The sequence below is a fragment of the Sciurus carolinensis genome, chromosome 2 (genome assembly GCF_902686445.1).
Source record: "Sciurus carolinensis chromosome 2, mSciCar1.2, whole genome shotgun sequence".
In the NCBI taxonomy this organism is placed as follows: domain Eukaryota; kingdom Metazoa; phylum Chordata; class Mammalia; order Rodentia; family Sciuridae; genus Sciurus; species Sciurus carolinensis.
This window is the reverse complement of record NC_062214.1, coordinates 159,320,065-159,333,749: the sequence shown is the minus strand read 5'-3', so window position 1 is coordinate 159,333,749 and position 13,685 is coordinate 159,320,065. Positions and strand designations below refer to the sequence as shown.

The window sequence follows — 13,685 nt, the reverse complement described above, 5'->3', positions numbered from 1 at the left end:
AGAGAAGGATCCATGTGCTGCTGAGAAGAAAGTGTATTCATTCTTTGTTGGATGGTATATTCTATATATGTCCGTTAAGTCTAAATTGCTGATTGTGTTGTTGAGATCTATAGTTTCTTTATTCAATTTTTGTTTGGACGATCTATCCAGTGGTGAGAGAGGTGTGTTAAAATCACCTAGTATTATTGTGTTGTGGTCTATTTGATTTCTGGAATTGAGAAGGATTTGTTTGACGTACGTGGATGAGCCAATGTTCGGGGCATAGATATTTATGATTGTTATGTCTTGCTGATTTATGCTTCCCTTAAGCAGCATGTAATGTCCTTCTTTATCCCTTCTGACTAGTTTTGGTTTGAAGTCCACATTATCTGAGATGAGGATGGATACTCCAGCTTTTTTGCTGTGTCCGTGTGCATGGTATGTTTGTCCCCATCCTTTCACCTTTAGTCTATGGGTGTCTCTTTCTATGAGATGAGTCTCTTGCAGGCAGCATATTGTTGGATTTTTCTTTTTAATCCAATCTGCCAGTCTGTGTCTTTTGATTGATGAATTCAGGCCATTAACATTCAGGGTTATTATTGTGATATGATTTGTATTCCCAGTCAATTGACTCATATTTGTTTTTGACATGATTTGGTTTCTCCTTTATTTGGCTATTCCTTTAGGCTAGCGCCTCCTGTTGCTGATTTGCATCGTTGTTTTTCATCTCTTCCTCATGGAATATTTTGCTGAGAATGTTCTGTAATGCTGGCTTTCTTTTTGTAAATTCCTTTAGCTTTTGTTTATCATGGAAGGATCTTATTTCATCGTCAAATTTGAAGGTAAGTTTTGCTGGGTATAAGATTCTTGGTTGGCATCCGTTTTCTTTCAGGGCTTGGTATATGTTGTTCCAGGCCCTTCTAGCTTTTAGGGTCTGGATTGAAAAATCTGCTGATATTCTTATTGGTTTCCCTCTGAATGTAATTTGATTCTTTTCTCTCGCGGCCTTTAAAATTCTGTCTTTATTTTGTATGTTAGGTATTTTCATAATAATGTGCCTTGGTGTGGGTCTGTTGTAATTTTGTATGTTTGGAGTTCTATAAGCCTCTTGTACTTGGTTTTCCATTTCGTTCTTCAGATTTGGGAAATTTTCTGTTATTATTTCATTGAATAGATTGTTCATTCCTTTGGTTTGTTTCTCTAAGCCTTCCTCAATCCCAATAATTCTCAAATTTGGCCTTTTCATGATATCCCATAGTTCTTGGAGATTCTGTTCATGATTTCTTACCATCTTCTCTGTTTGTTCAACTTTGTTTTCAAGGTTAAATATTTTGTCTTCAATGTCTGAGGTTCTGTCTTCCAGGTGTTCTATCCTATTGGTTATGCTTTCTATGGAGTTTTTAACTTGGTTTATTGTTTCCTTCATTTCAAGGATTTCAGTTTGGTTTTTTTTCAGTATCTCTAACTCTTTATTGAAATGATCTCTTGCTTCCCGTATTTGGTCTTTTAACTGTTGATTGGTGCGATCATTTAATGCCTGCATTTGCTCTTTCATCTCCTCCTTCAATGCCTGCATTTGCTCTTTCATCTCCTCATTAGCTTCCCTGATCGTTTTAATTACGTACATTCTGAACTCCCTTTCTGACATTTCTTCTGCTGTGCTGTCATTGGGTTTTATTGATGTAGTATCTAGGTTTGTTTGGGACATTTTCTTCCCTTGTTTTCTCATAATGGTCAGTTGTCAGTGGGACCCTGAGATATTGCAGTTTTCCACTATTGGCTTATAGTGTCCCAGTAGATTTCCAGTGTATCACCTCCCAGCCTTCAGTAGCCTGATGTCTTGGAGGAATCTGATAAAGCAGCTCATTCGAAGAATACTGCCCCTAGCCCCCTACTGGTTCCACGTTTTGGAACTGGCTCTGTGCGGAAATGCTCTCACTGTGGGCCTGCACCGTGCAGCTGGCCGTGTGGGAAGAGCCCACTGCCGGAGTGTGGAAGACTACCTTGGGAAGACTCAAGCTGCCCTGCCCGGCTCTGCTAAGCCACCTCTATCTGGGCCTGCCACCCGGGCTGAGCTTTACCCAGTGGGCAGACTCACCCGTGGCTCCACTTCAGTCCGAGTCTCTCAATGCCTCCCCTTCTTAACTCCTGGGTTCTGGAGTGACCGGGGGTGCAGTCTCCCTCTAGGCCGCCATCTTGGATCGCCCCGTGAAGAGAGCCCGCAGCCGGAGTGGGCAGAGCCGCCTGAAGAGGTCTCCGGCTGCCCTGCCCTTATCCCTGAGGCTGATTGCAGATCGAGGCTCTCCGCTGGTTCTTTGCAGGAGTACACTGCACTGCAGCGGCTCCGGGACTCAGAGCCTGCTCTGTTCAGACAGGCTCTCACTAGCGGGCCAGTTCCGTTCCGAGAACCTGGAGAAGCTGGCTGTGTGGGCGGGGCCCACCGCCGGAGTGCGCAGGACTGCCTGTGGATGACTCTAGCTGCCCTGCCCAGTTCCGATAAGCCACCTCTATCTGGGCCTGCCACCCGGGCCAAGCTTTACCCAGTGGGCAGACTCACCCGTGGCTCCACTTCAGTCCGAGTCTCTCAATGCCTCCCCTTCTTAACTCCTGGGTTCTGGAGCGACCGGGGGTGCAGTCTCCCTCTAGGCCGCCATCTTGGATCGCCCCTTCATTCTTCTTTTAAGACAATTCTGGTGTATTCTGGCAGTATATTTACATGGCACCTTTAAAGTATTCATGATATCCACATTTCTTATACTTATTCTTTCAACGCCAATTTTTTTTATTTTGTTTTTATGTTTGTTTTGGTGCTGGGGATTGAACCCAGGAGGGCTTCACCACTGAAGCCATTTTTATTTTTTATTTTGAGACAGGATCTCACTAAGTTGCAGAGGGCTTCGCTAAGAGGCTGAGGCTGGCTTTGAACTTGCAATCTTCCTGTCTCAGCCTGGCAAGCCACTGGAATTACAAGTGCACCCCACCACACCTGGCCAATGACAATGTTTTTAAATTTTGGTCATACTGTGTGTGCATGCATACACATCCACATGTGCATGCATGTACAGGCACACACATATGTAAGAGAGAGAGATACAACTAAGAACCAGCCAACAGGAGGGGAAAATCCAATTTTCTTCTTGATAAGGTGAAGACAGATTATACTTTTTAAGGATGAATGACGATTGGCAGAGGTTATGTGGGAGTGAATGAAATAGGAACAGGTGAAGAGGTTTTTACTACCTATTTAGAATTTATAAGCGGTAGTCCACGATAAGTCATGTATATAAAATCAGTTAAATGTAAAAAGAAACATCCTATTCTTTGAGGTGCACTGATAACAAAAAGTAACTTGCAATATGTTACAAAGAGAAACATGAGGGCTGGGGAGATAGCTCAGTCGGTAGAGTGCTGGCCTTGCAAGCACAAGGCCCTGAGTTCAATCCCCAGGACCAAAAAAAAAAAGAGAGAGAGAGAGAGAAACATGAAAGAGACAATTGTAAGTTAAGTCTCCCATAAATACAGTTCTATCTTCTTAGTTAGATGACTTTGGTGATGATTATGCATGAATAAAGACCAGGTGATTTGTAGCAGTATAACAACTGAGCACCAAAGAGAGAATTCAGTAGATAATTTTTAAAAATCCTTCAAGAAACATTAATTCTTTTAAAAAACCTCAATAAATTTCCCTCCTTTCCCCCATCCTTTTTTTTTTTTTTTTTTTTTTTGGCCAGGCAGTCTTTTGTACATCAAAGTATTTACTTTCTGTAGAGTTGTCTCCATGTCTGGAGTTTTTAACATGATCTCTTTCTCAAAGTCCATGAATAAATTTTCACGAGTCATCTTTAGAGTTTGCAAGTTTTTCTAGGAAAAGATGTCTACAGCCTCAGCTCCAGGAATTAATTTAGAACCAAGCTCTATGATCTAGGTAGTCCAGTTTCCTGGTGCCCTGTTCTTTGAGCTCTGTGAGATAATTGTGGCTTTTATGTTTGAGCAGGAGAAAATGAAGCAGGAATTACAAGAATTACGAGATCGTGAAAGTAAGAAAGTCAGAGATCATTTTGAAATTCTAAAGAATTTAGAATATGAAATCTTTGTAAATGATCAAAAAGCAAACCTTTTACTCCTGGAAAATGAAAGATTAAAAAAAGTAAGTTCAAGAATGCCTCATTTTGCATAATGGTTCCCATTGGCTTTTGGCTTCAGATCAATAATAATTGTGTGAGAAAAGAAGATAAGAACTTTTAAAGCAAAGAATTAACAGTATCCAGGTATTTTTTACATCCTTCTAGTCACTATTCCCCTCTCCACAAGAGTAACAGTATTGGCTTCCTACACCAGTGACTAGCTTTGCCTGGTTTTGGACTTTCGATGCCTAGAATGATACAGTATACACAGTATACACATTTTTGTATTTGAATTTTAAAATAAGGTATAAGCATTACTTTATTAAGAAAAAGTTAATAGTGAGTTCCAGGCATTTGGCAAAGGATAGTGAATGAGTAAGATTCTGCCTTTAAGAGGCTCATAATCTAGCTGAAGAGATGCATATATAAGTGGATAATTACAATTCATATGCAACAGGGTGGACAGGGTAGGTCTCTAGAGTTAAAGCACCAAACCACACCATGTTAGGAGTTCAGAGGAGAATTCTCTCTGGGTATCATTAACACAGAGGCAGGATTTACACATGGAAGATCTCTTCAGGGTCAGTGTTGAATGGATCAGTGAGTTGTGTACAGGGCACCGGAGAAAGCAATTTGGAAGGCATAAACTGCAGAAAAGGAGATCAAAGAGGGACCAAGAAAGGATAGTTCTGGGAGAAACAGGAAAGTCCAGCTTAACCAGGCTGACAATCTTTCTGTTCAAAGAGGGACAGAAATGATACTTGGGACTTGGCTTAATGTGGCTTTCACTTTAGTTTACTACAAGCAGGCAAGCCATGCCCAGCATGTCACAAAATCAAATATACATAGGAAGACTCTAATCCATGGTTATAAACGGTCCTGTGCAACATTCTCATGTTCACCTCTTCAATTTCAAAGAATTTTATTCATAATTTATAGTATTTGCCTGTTTCTCTCCTGAAACTGGGCCAGTGCCAAATATTTATCCCAAAGTCCATATTTTTAGAATTCCTAGAAACTCTAGAGTTTTAAACTTCTGAGCATTGGGAGGTCAGAAGAGAAAAACCATGATTTTATTACCCAGACTACTTCCACCACCATCGCATAATCTAATGAAACCTCTCAATCAAGTGGGCAATTCCATGGGGTCTTCTGTCTCAATAATTACTGACTTGTGACACCTGCTGCACACACATTTTGCATAAGGAACGTGTGTGTGTGTGTGTGTGTGTGTGTGTGTGTTTATATACATGTGCATTCAAACATCTCTTAATTTCTTATTTTGGCAAATTAAATTCAGAATAGCATGTTTATTGGGTGCTGAAATACTTGGTAGAAAGCAGGATCCCTCCACAGATGGAAGCCTGGAAAAGGGCACTCACCACTGTCACCCCCACACATAGAAGAGTTGGTGTCACAGAGAAGGAATCAACACGTGTGCTGAATGACTACATGGATATTTAACCCACAGTAACTAAACTGCTAAAAACAATCACATGCCTTTCATTTTCAGTATATTTCATATATGAAGAACAATATAGAGAAATACAGAAAAGGCCAAGAAGAGCTTACATACAACTTAAGTAACGTATCTTGGGAACTGATAACTCAGCACAGTAAGTAATGTGTCATGGGTATTCCTTGCACATAAAGTTTTTGTTTTGTTGAAATCAATTTTATTAGTTTGCTTATAATAAAGTGTACCTATTTTAGGTGTAATGAGTTTTGGCAAATGTACCTAACTGTAACCACTACCTCCACAGTGAGATGCAGAGATTTTCATCATTACAACACTTGCCTTGTATCCCTTCACACTTGATCTCCCACTCCCATCACCAAATCCTGGAAACCATTATCTGCTTTCTCACACTAATAATAAATCAAATAATAGAGTTTGCACACATTTGTACCTAGATTCTTGGACTAAGCAAAATGTTCTCTAAGATTTGTTCAGATAGTTCCTTGTCTCATTAGTTTACTTTTCTTATAGCTGTATGCGAGTAGTCCATTGTATGAATATACCATAATTTGCTTATCCATCCACCAATTAAAGGACACTCAGTTTAGAGTTATTATTAATGAAGCAGCTGTGACCATTTGTTGATAAGTATTTTTGTAGATATGTTTTTCTTTTCCTCTTGGGTAAATACCTAGGAGTCAAATTGCTGGATTATATGTTTAGTATATGATTGCCTTTTAAGAAACTGCCAATTTTCATTAAAGTACAAAATGGTCGTACCCATTTTTTATTTCACTAGTGATGTAGAAGAATTCCCATTGCTCCACATCCACCAACACTTAAAATTTCCAGAACACTTTAAAGTGTTCACATTTTAACCATTTTAATAAGTAGGGAATGGCATTTTATTGTGGTTTTAATTTGCTTTTCCTTATGAATAATGTTGTCAAATATCATTTCAGGTGTATTTTTGGCCATTTGTGTGCCATCTTTTGTGAAGTGTCTTGAACCAACCAGTTGTCTTTTGCAGCATACCAAATATCACAGACCTAGTGGCTTAAGACAGATCATTACTTTGCTCACAAATTGGCAATTTGCTCAGAGTTTGGAGAACACTCATGTCTGCTCTGCAAGCCTCAGCTGGCACAGCTCAAAGGTTGTGGATAGTGCAACAGTGGGGAGCTGGAATCATCTAAGGACCCATTCATTGATGTGTCTGAAGTTGATGCTTGCTCTCAACTAAATCTCAGTGGATCCCTAGTTGGTCAGAACACCTCTTTATGGCCTCTGCATATAGCTGCTTGGCTCCAAAGCAAGAATCCCAAGAGAACAAAGCAGAAGTTTTATGACCTATGCTCAGAAGTCAGAGTGTTACTGCCACATTACTCTCAGGGTTAAGGCAGTTACCCAGTACAAGGGAAAGGGGCACCAACACCACCCCTCACTGGGAGGAGTATCAGCATCATGTTGGAGAGGGAGCAGGTGGAATGGGATGTATTGTGGGGCCGTATTTGGAAACTGCACTCTGCTATGTGTCCTATTCAAGTCTTTTAGGATTAATGCCTAAGACGTTTTTGCCTCTCCCAAGATCTTGAAGAGCTTTTAGTTTAATATGTTAGTATTTTACAGCTTTTGGTTTAGCTGTTCCCAGGACCACCCACAGGCTTAATAGTTAGTTAGAAAGATCCACAGGACTCAGAGGCTGTTATAATTATTGTTATTACAGTAAAAACACACACACACACACACACTGTGAAATCAGCAAAGGGAAAAAGCATGCAAGGCAACACGTGGAGGGAAACAGGTCTAAGATTCCAGTGTCCTCTCCCAGTGGCATTGTCTGAATGCACTTCGTTTCCCAGTAAGAACATGTGGCCACACATGTAGAGTGTTGCCTGGGTTGAGATATCCAGGGTGTCTATCAAGGGGTCCGTCATGGAGGTATACAGTGCTCATGTGACCAGCCTCCACAGCCCAGATGGCTCCTGAGAGGCCTGCATGGTATTTTTCAGGCTACGCTGTTCATGTAGAAAATTGCCTCCATGGAGATTTGATTACTAAACCAATTTCCCATTCCTGGAATAAAGTCCCCTGGTTCAAAGGCTTTTGTTGGTTTTATCTGTTGCTGAATCCAGTTTGCTAATCTTGGTGCAGCTTTTTGTATCTGTGTACAAAATTGCCCTGCCCTGCTTGTGCTGTGGGTCTGAAAAGAGGCAGTGGCAGAGCAAGTCTGATCCAATTAATCATTCTGTCATTTTGGACACAGAAAATTTCAGATAGAAATACTTCTTGAAAAATAAAAACAAACACTAGTTTTATTAAAATGTTCAAATTGGCTCAGTAACCAATGTATTTTTAAATCTATTTCAGCACGTTATGTAGATTTGTGGACAGAATTTCAGGCTACAGTTAAGGTGAGCATTTTTTTTTTTTTGTACATGTTTGCTGCCTCCATAAGTAACATATTTCCAGAAACGTTCACCTATGGAATAAATGTATATGTGCATGCATACATGTATGTGTGTCTGTAAGGATAAGAGTTCAAAATTACAGGAGAGTGACAGAGCTGGTGTGACCGTCACATCCTGAAAGGTATCCGTTGTGCCAAATGTCACTGTGAAATCTTAATCCTTACTATCTTCCAATACTCCCACTCAGTTAAAGAGGGAAGACTTTTCTTTCCTTCTTTCCACCTCTCCTCTCCTCTCTTTCCTTCCTTCTTTCTTCCTTTCTTTCTCTTGCAAGCTCCGATGGAGCACATTTTGTTCGAGGACAAAGTTGTCAGTTCTAAGCTCCAGCACTCTTCAGTTTTACCAATCATGCGACACCCCCACCCTTCCCCAGGTAGGCTGGGATTTAAATTCAGGCTCTGCTCCTTTCTAAACATTTAACGTTGACATAAAAATCCTTGTTTAACAAACAAAACACTGAATAAAGTATTGATGATGTCTTTTTGAGATGAAGCTACAGAGGCTCAGAGTTGATGTAACTTGCTCAAGACCAAGTCATGAATTGGGGGCAGTTTAAAACTCAGATCCTGCCTGATTCCAAAGTTTTCTCTTAATCTTTACCTCCTCTGCAGTGCTATACTGAATTTTTATGCCACCACTACCACTAAAAATTCCAAACTCAGTAAGCATTCCATTAAATCTTCTCATTTGAGAGTCTATTTCTCTGAGCTCTTTTACAGAACTTTGTGAATCAGCTATCTACACACTCACCCATATTGCATTCTGCATGTGTAATCCTTTTGTTTTGGACAGAATTCATTCAGGATGTGTGTTATTTTGTTGCGATTTATATTCACATACCCCCCCAAATGCTATCTCTTTAAGGACTTGGTGAACAACGGTGAAGAGATCTTGCGTGAAATCCAAAATCTAATGAACAAACTGCAAGAAAGAGATAAAAAAATTGAAACCCTCAATAGTTGGATAGAAGGGAATATTGAAGAACTGCGTTCTCTTATGAACCAAGAATCACCAACAGACCTTCTTAGTAAGCAACAGCTTAGTGCTTCTGGTGACAACTCCCTGATATTTCACTGTAGCTGGTAACATCAAAAGAGGCAAACAAGAGTGCCAAGTAACTCATCCCCAATAATGTCACAAACACCCAACTGAACATTGATACTAGCTTGTAGGTTGAATGCAGCAGTATAAAAGTACTTGCCAATTCTCCCTTCCATTCAGAAGAATTTTCTAGATAACTGAATCTTAACTTCCTTATGACTTTTTAAAAGCACTTTTAAACAACATGTTTTTCAGAGAAGTTCTTTTTAAACTGATTAAACACATCCTTGTCTTCTTAAATAGAAGAAATTGAATATAATTCCCCCTTTTCTTCCTGAACTGAATTTAGCTTTGAAAACAGCAAATGTTGCCTTCTCTGAAAAGTCTTCAGGGGCTTCTTAACATGTCCTGCCTAGATTGTTTGCCTCTAAGCAAGGAGCACAGTCTCTCCAGTGGCATATCAGCTTCATCTTCAATCCCTGCAGGCCCCAGAGCTCTGTCCCAAGGGCTGCGGTGAGAAGTGAAGGTGAAACCTTGCACCAGCACAATCCAGGGGTCCCAGGGGCAGAGACACTTGGAAAGGTGTGACGGGTGCAGTGAGCTAGGAAGAAGGAAGAACAGGGTATAAAGGAGAGCTGGGGTGATGAAAGAAAATAGCATCGTCTGGCAAATGTAGAGCTCTATGATGTTCTTCAGGCTTGACTTTAAGGAGCATAACCACTAGATAAGCTATCTTAAAGGTGGGCTCTAGAAAGTGAAATGGGACAAAAATAGAATGAGGGAAAGTGATAGGATTAAAAATAGCATGTGGCAATTCTGGGGCCTTTGCTTGACAGGAAACACTGCTTCAGTAACCAGTGACTTATGTGGGTCACCTTCCCATCAGCTGTTCCAGTGGTCCTTGGGGAGCCTGGGAATGTTTATTATGTCTAAGTGCATAAGGGATCCCTGGTGGGTCTTGCTTCTCTTTGCATTTCCTTGACTAGGCCTGGCCATCCCAGTCCTCTAGGTCACGTAATTTAAAGAGCTAAATAATTTCTAAGTGTCAGATAGTCCACAGGACAGGTTAATTTATCTCCTGATCATAGTGGAGCACTCTCTTGTTTCTCCAAATGGAGTTCAAGGCTGATGTGTTAAGAATCGGCTATGATGTAGACTCCAGATCATAGATTCTACTTCTAGGGCAGCTGATGCTCTACAAAGTGGGGGTATAAGGATTAATACATACACAGGAAGCAGATGTTATATTCGTTGTCCTTCTAAATTTTTACTTTTGTCTCTTTCTACATATATGTACATATATATATATATATATATAGATAGATAGATAGATAGATAGATATAGATATAAAAGTATAAATAACTTGGCCTGCATGACATAGATGAAAGGGCAAAGGAATCTGGAGATCAATGACCTGAATCTCCCATGATCAAAATTAGCATCACCAAACCCTGGAGGTTGAAGACAGTCTAGAGACTACTGAAAACTGGCAAAATTAAAACTTGGAGTTTTTTTAGCTTTGAACTCCTCCCTATATTCTTAGTTGCTTCCCATTTTCTAGATGTTAAAAACGTTGTGAAGATTCCTGGGCAAATCTATTGTCTGCTATAGGGGTTAGTAGTACTATGGCCTGGGACCAAACCAGCCCCACTCCTGTCTCCCTGAGGCCCAGAACTAAGAGTGAGTTTTATACCTTTAAATGGTTGAAAGAACCAAAAAGAATAATGTTTCATGACATCATAAAATTATATGAAATTCACACTTCTGTGTTCATACATTTTATAGACACATAACCACACTCAGAGAGGCTGTGTGTCCTACCAAACCTAAAATATTCACTATTTGGCCCTGGATGGGAGAAGGTTGCCAACCCCTGAACTACGTGTTCTTCTTTGGTTACTCAGAGAGGTTCACAGTGAGCTCTGTTGGCAACATGGCGGGCCCTAAGGATCACATAGGCTGAGACAGGGGAGAATAAAGGCTTTGTTCTAGGCCACTCAAAGATGAGCAAAGTGTTAAGCAATGACCAATCCAGGTAAAATAAAATTTTCATTGAAAATGAAATTTAGAATTTCAACTTAAAATTCAGTACTATTTGTAGTCAATGAAATATTGATAATTGGGCATACAGATACTTGAAATTTCTCCTGTTTTTTAGGTTTCACCTTACTTATTACTGCTATTGCTAAACTATATTCACAAATATTTACGGAGTGCCTGTTTTGTGCCAAACTGTTAAGACACCTGGGTTACAATGGTGAATGAAACAAATACAGTCCCTGCCCAAATGGAACTCACAGTCCAGTACAGAGGTTGACAAACTTTTCCTGTAAGAGGCCAGATAATGCTTTTTGGTTTTGCCAGCCATGAGATCTCTGTATCCACTGCTTACCTCTCCCACTGTAGCAGAATTACCCTTGAGATATAACTTGCCCACCTTAGTACAATGGGAGAATCAGGCATTGCATAGATACATATAAAATCCCAAGTGTACAGAAGGTGGGGCAGAAGTGTGAAAGAACCTAGGAGGGAGATAAGCTGTTTGAGGAATCAGGAATCAGGGGAGAGATCTCTGAGGAACTGGAGATGAAGCTGAGATCTGAAGAAGTTTCTGGCTTCCCATAGATCTTCTTAGCTCTACTTCTGGGTCACTGGTGTGCAGGCTTTGGGGCAAGGTGGACCTAGGCTGGAATGCCTGTTCTGCTTCTTATGATGTTATTTTAACCTCTGCTTCTCAGTGTCCCCAGTTATAAAATAATTTGGTGATAATTAACAAGAGCTATAAAACATCAAACCCATAATAGTCAACTTATTAGATCCTTGAAATCTACCACCCTCATGGGGAAAGAGTAAAACTTGACCCTTGGATTACATGATCATCTCTCAGCCACCTACAATCTAGCTTTTGAACATTCCCTGTTGAATTGCTTCTCCCATCGACGGATTTCTCTTGAAGACCTTGATCTCTCCCAGGGTAATAAATAACCTGCTCTGTTCTGTCTGAACACAAGATGTCACTGCAGCCCTGTAGACCCTGCCTTCCTTTTGGATCACTGGGATGGCTTCATTACAGTATCGGGTGCCCTCAGCCGGCACCAGACCAGATGTTGCAGTGACAAAGTTGAATCAGACTCAGGCCCTGAACCTTGAAGTGCACACCCCTTGTGAAAATCAGACAAGCGAGGAGATTAGAATAAGGTGGATCTCTTCTATTACATGGCTATGGGAGGATAAAACTCTTAAGTATTATTGGGTTTGGGGAGCATATAGGTGTCTTCTGGAAGGATTAGCACAGACACAGGCTGGCCAAGAACTACCAGTAGTTTGGCTGTATGGGGAGCAGCTAGGGGTGCCAGTTTGTCCATTCATACAACTGTCAATTATCTTTTAGTGATTGTGATAGAAAATTATACAATTCTGTATACTTTGAGCATTTAATTTTGGAAAAGAACCCGTTTATAATTTTATAATTATAGAAGAATCAAATTTGGGGGGAGAAAAAAAAAAACAAAATCACATGCCCAGTAATTGTCAAAGTTCTTCTGGAAAAATTAAGAACAATAAAGAGAGATTAGACCAGTGATTTTCAAAACATTAAAATCATATGGAAGTTTGAAAAAAATCTGAGGCTCAGGATGCACCCCAAGCCAATTCAACATGAATATCTGGAGGTGGGACCAGACATGTTTAAAAACTTCTCCTGCAGTTTCAATGTCTTACAAACCTATATACATTTAGACAACTGTATAATAATGCAGTTACTAAACTTATCAATTGACCCAAATTGACCCAAATTAATCAAGAAAATATTTTGACATTTGAAGTATTCAGGACTGGTTAACAAAATTATTACCATACACCAAGCAGCAAGAAAGGCAATATTCTACAAGCTCCTAAGTTGAACTTGACACAGCTGAGCAAGGACATTTGTTTTGTATATTTCTAATGATCATGTTTTCCAAATTATTTAGTAATATCAGGAACCACAGTGGTTCTGAATTCTAATAGGATTGTTTTAATGAAAGCAAATTTAAAATGCAGATATTCCTGAAATTCTTCGCCTCTGAGGAATTGTAATAATTTGCAGGATTTCTCCTTTTGCACACACATTTTTCTGTTATAACAAGATATCTTAAAAGATGATTGTTAAAATAGCCTCAAATACAGTGGGACCTGAAAATATAGTCCTGGTAATCAGATTCTTGATACCCCCCTGCCACATACTCAGTTACATAATTTTCCAGTTGAGGATTCTTTGGGCAACTTGGAATTTTTATGCACTCTGATAATCTCCAAACTTGTATGAAATACAAATAGAATTAAAATTTTATTTTTATTCCTACAGAAAAGAAGAAACAGAAGCATACGAAAAGAGTTCATTCCCAAGCCTCTAAATGTACTAGGGAAAAGGCATTAACAAAGAGTAACTCATCAAAATAACTGAAGGACACAATTGCTGTAAATTTGAAAGGCAAAAACAAAACCACAGAAGTGAGTTCACTTATTTTCTTATCTTGTAACTATTAATAGAAGTGTTCAAAGTGTGAGATGTAAGTAAACTACCTAATCCCCACGTACTAGCAGAATCAGTGAAAACCTTCTAAACAATA

The 13,685-nt window shown here is 39.8% G+C and overlaps 1 protein-coding gene across 1 annotated transcript in view; it reads left to right on the top strand.

Moving 5' to 3' along the window:
• Ccdc175 (coiled-coil domain containing 175) overlaps nt 1–13,685 on the top strand; it is a 68,401-nt gene that overhangs the window by 54,117 nt on the left and 599 nt on the right. Inside the window, exons 16-20 of the mRNA XM_047539836.1 lie at nt 3,974–4,126; nt 5,617–5,719; nt 7,933–7,976; nt 8,898–9,060; nt 13,421–13,566. Of these exons, the coding sequence (XP_047395792.1) occupies nt 3,974–4,126; nt 5,617–5,719; nt 7,933–7,976; nt 8,898–9,060; nt 13,421–13,515 (558 nt within the window). The 3' untranslated portion in view covers nt 13,516–13,566. The remainder of the gene's footprint in view (nt 1–3,973; nt 4,127–5,616; nt 5,720–7,932; nt 7,977–8,897; nt 9,061–13,420; nt 13,567–13,685) is intronic.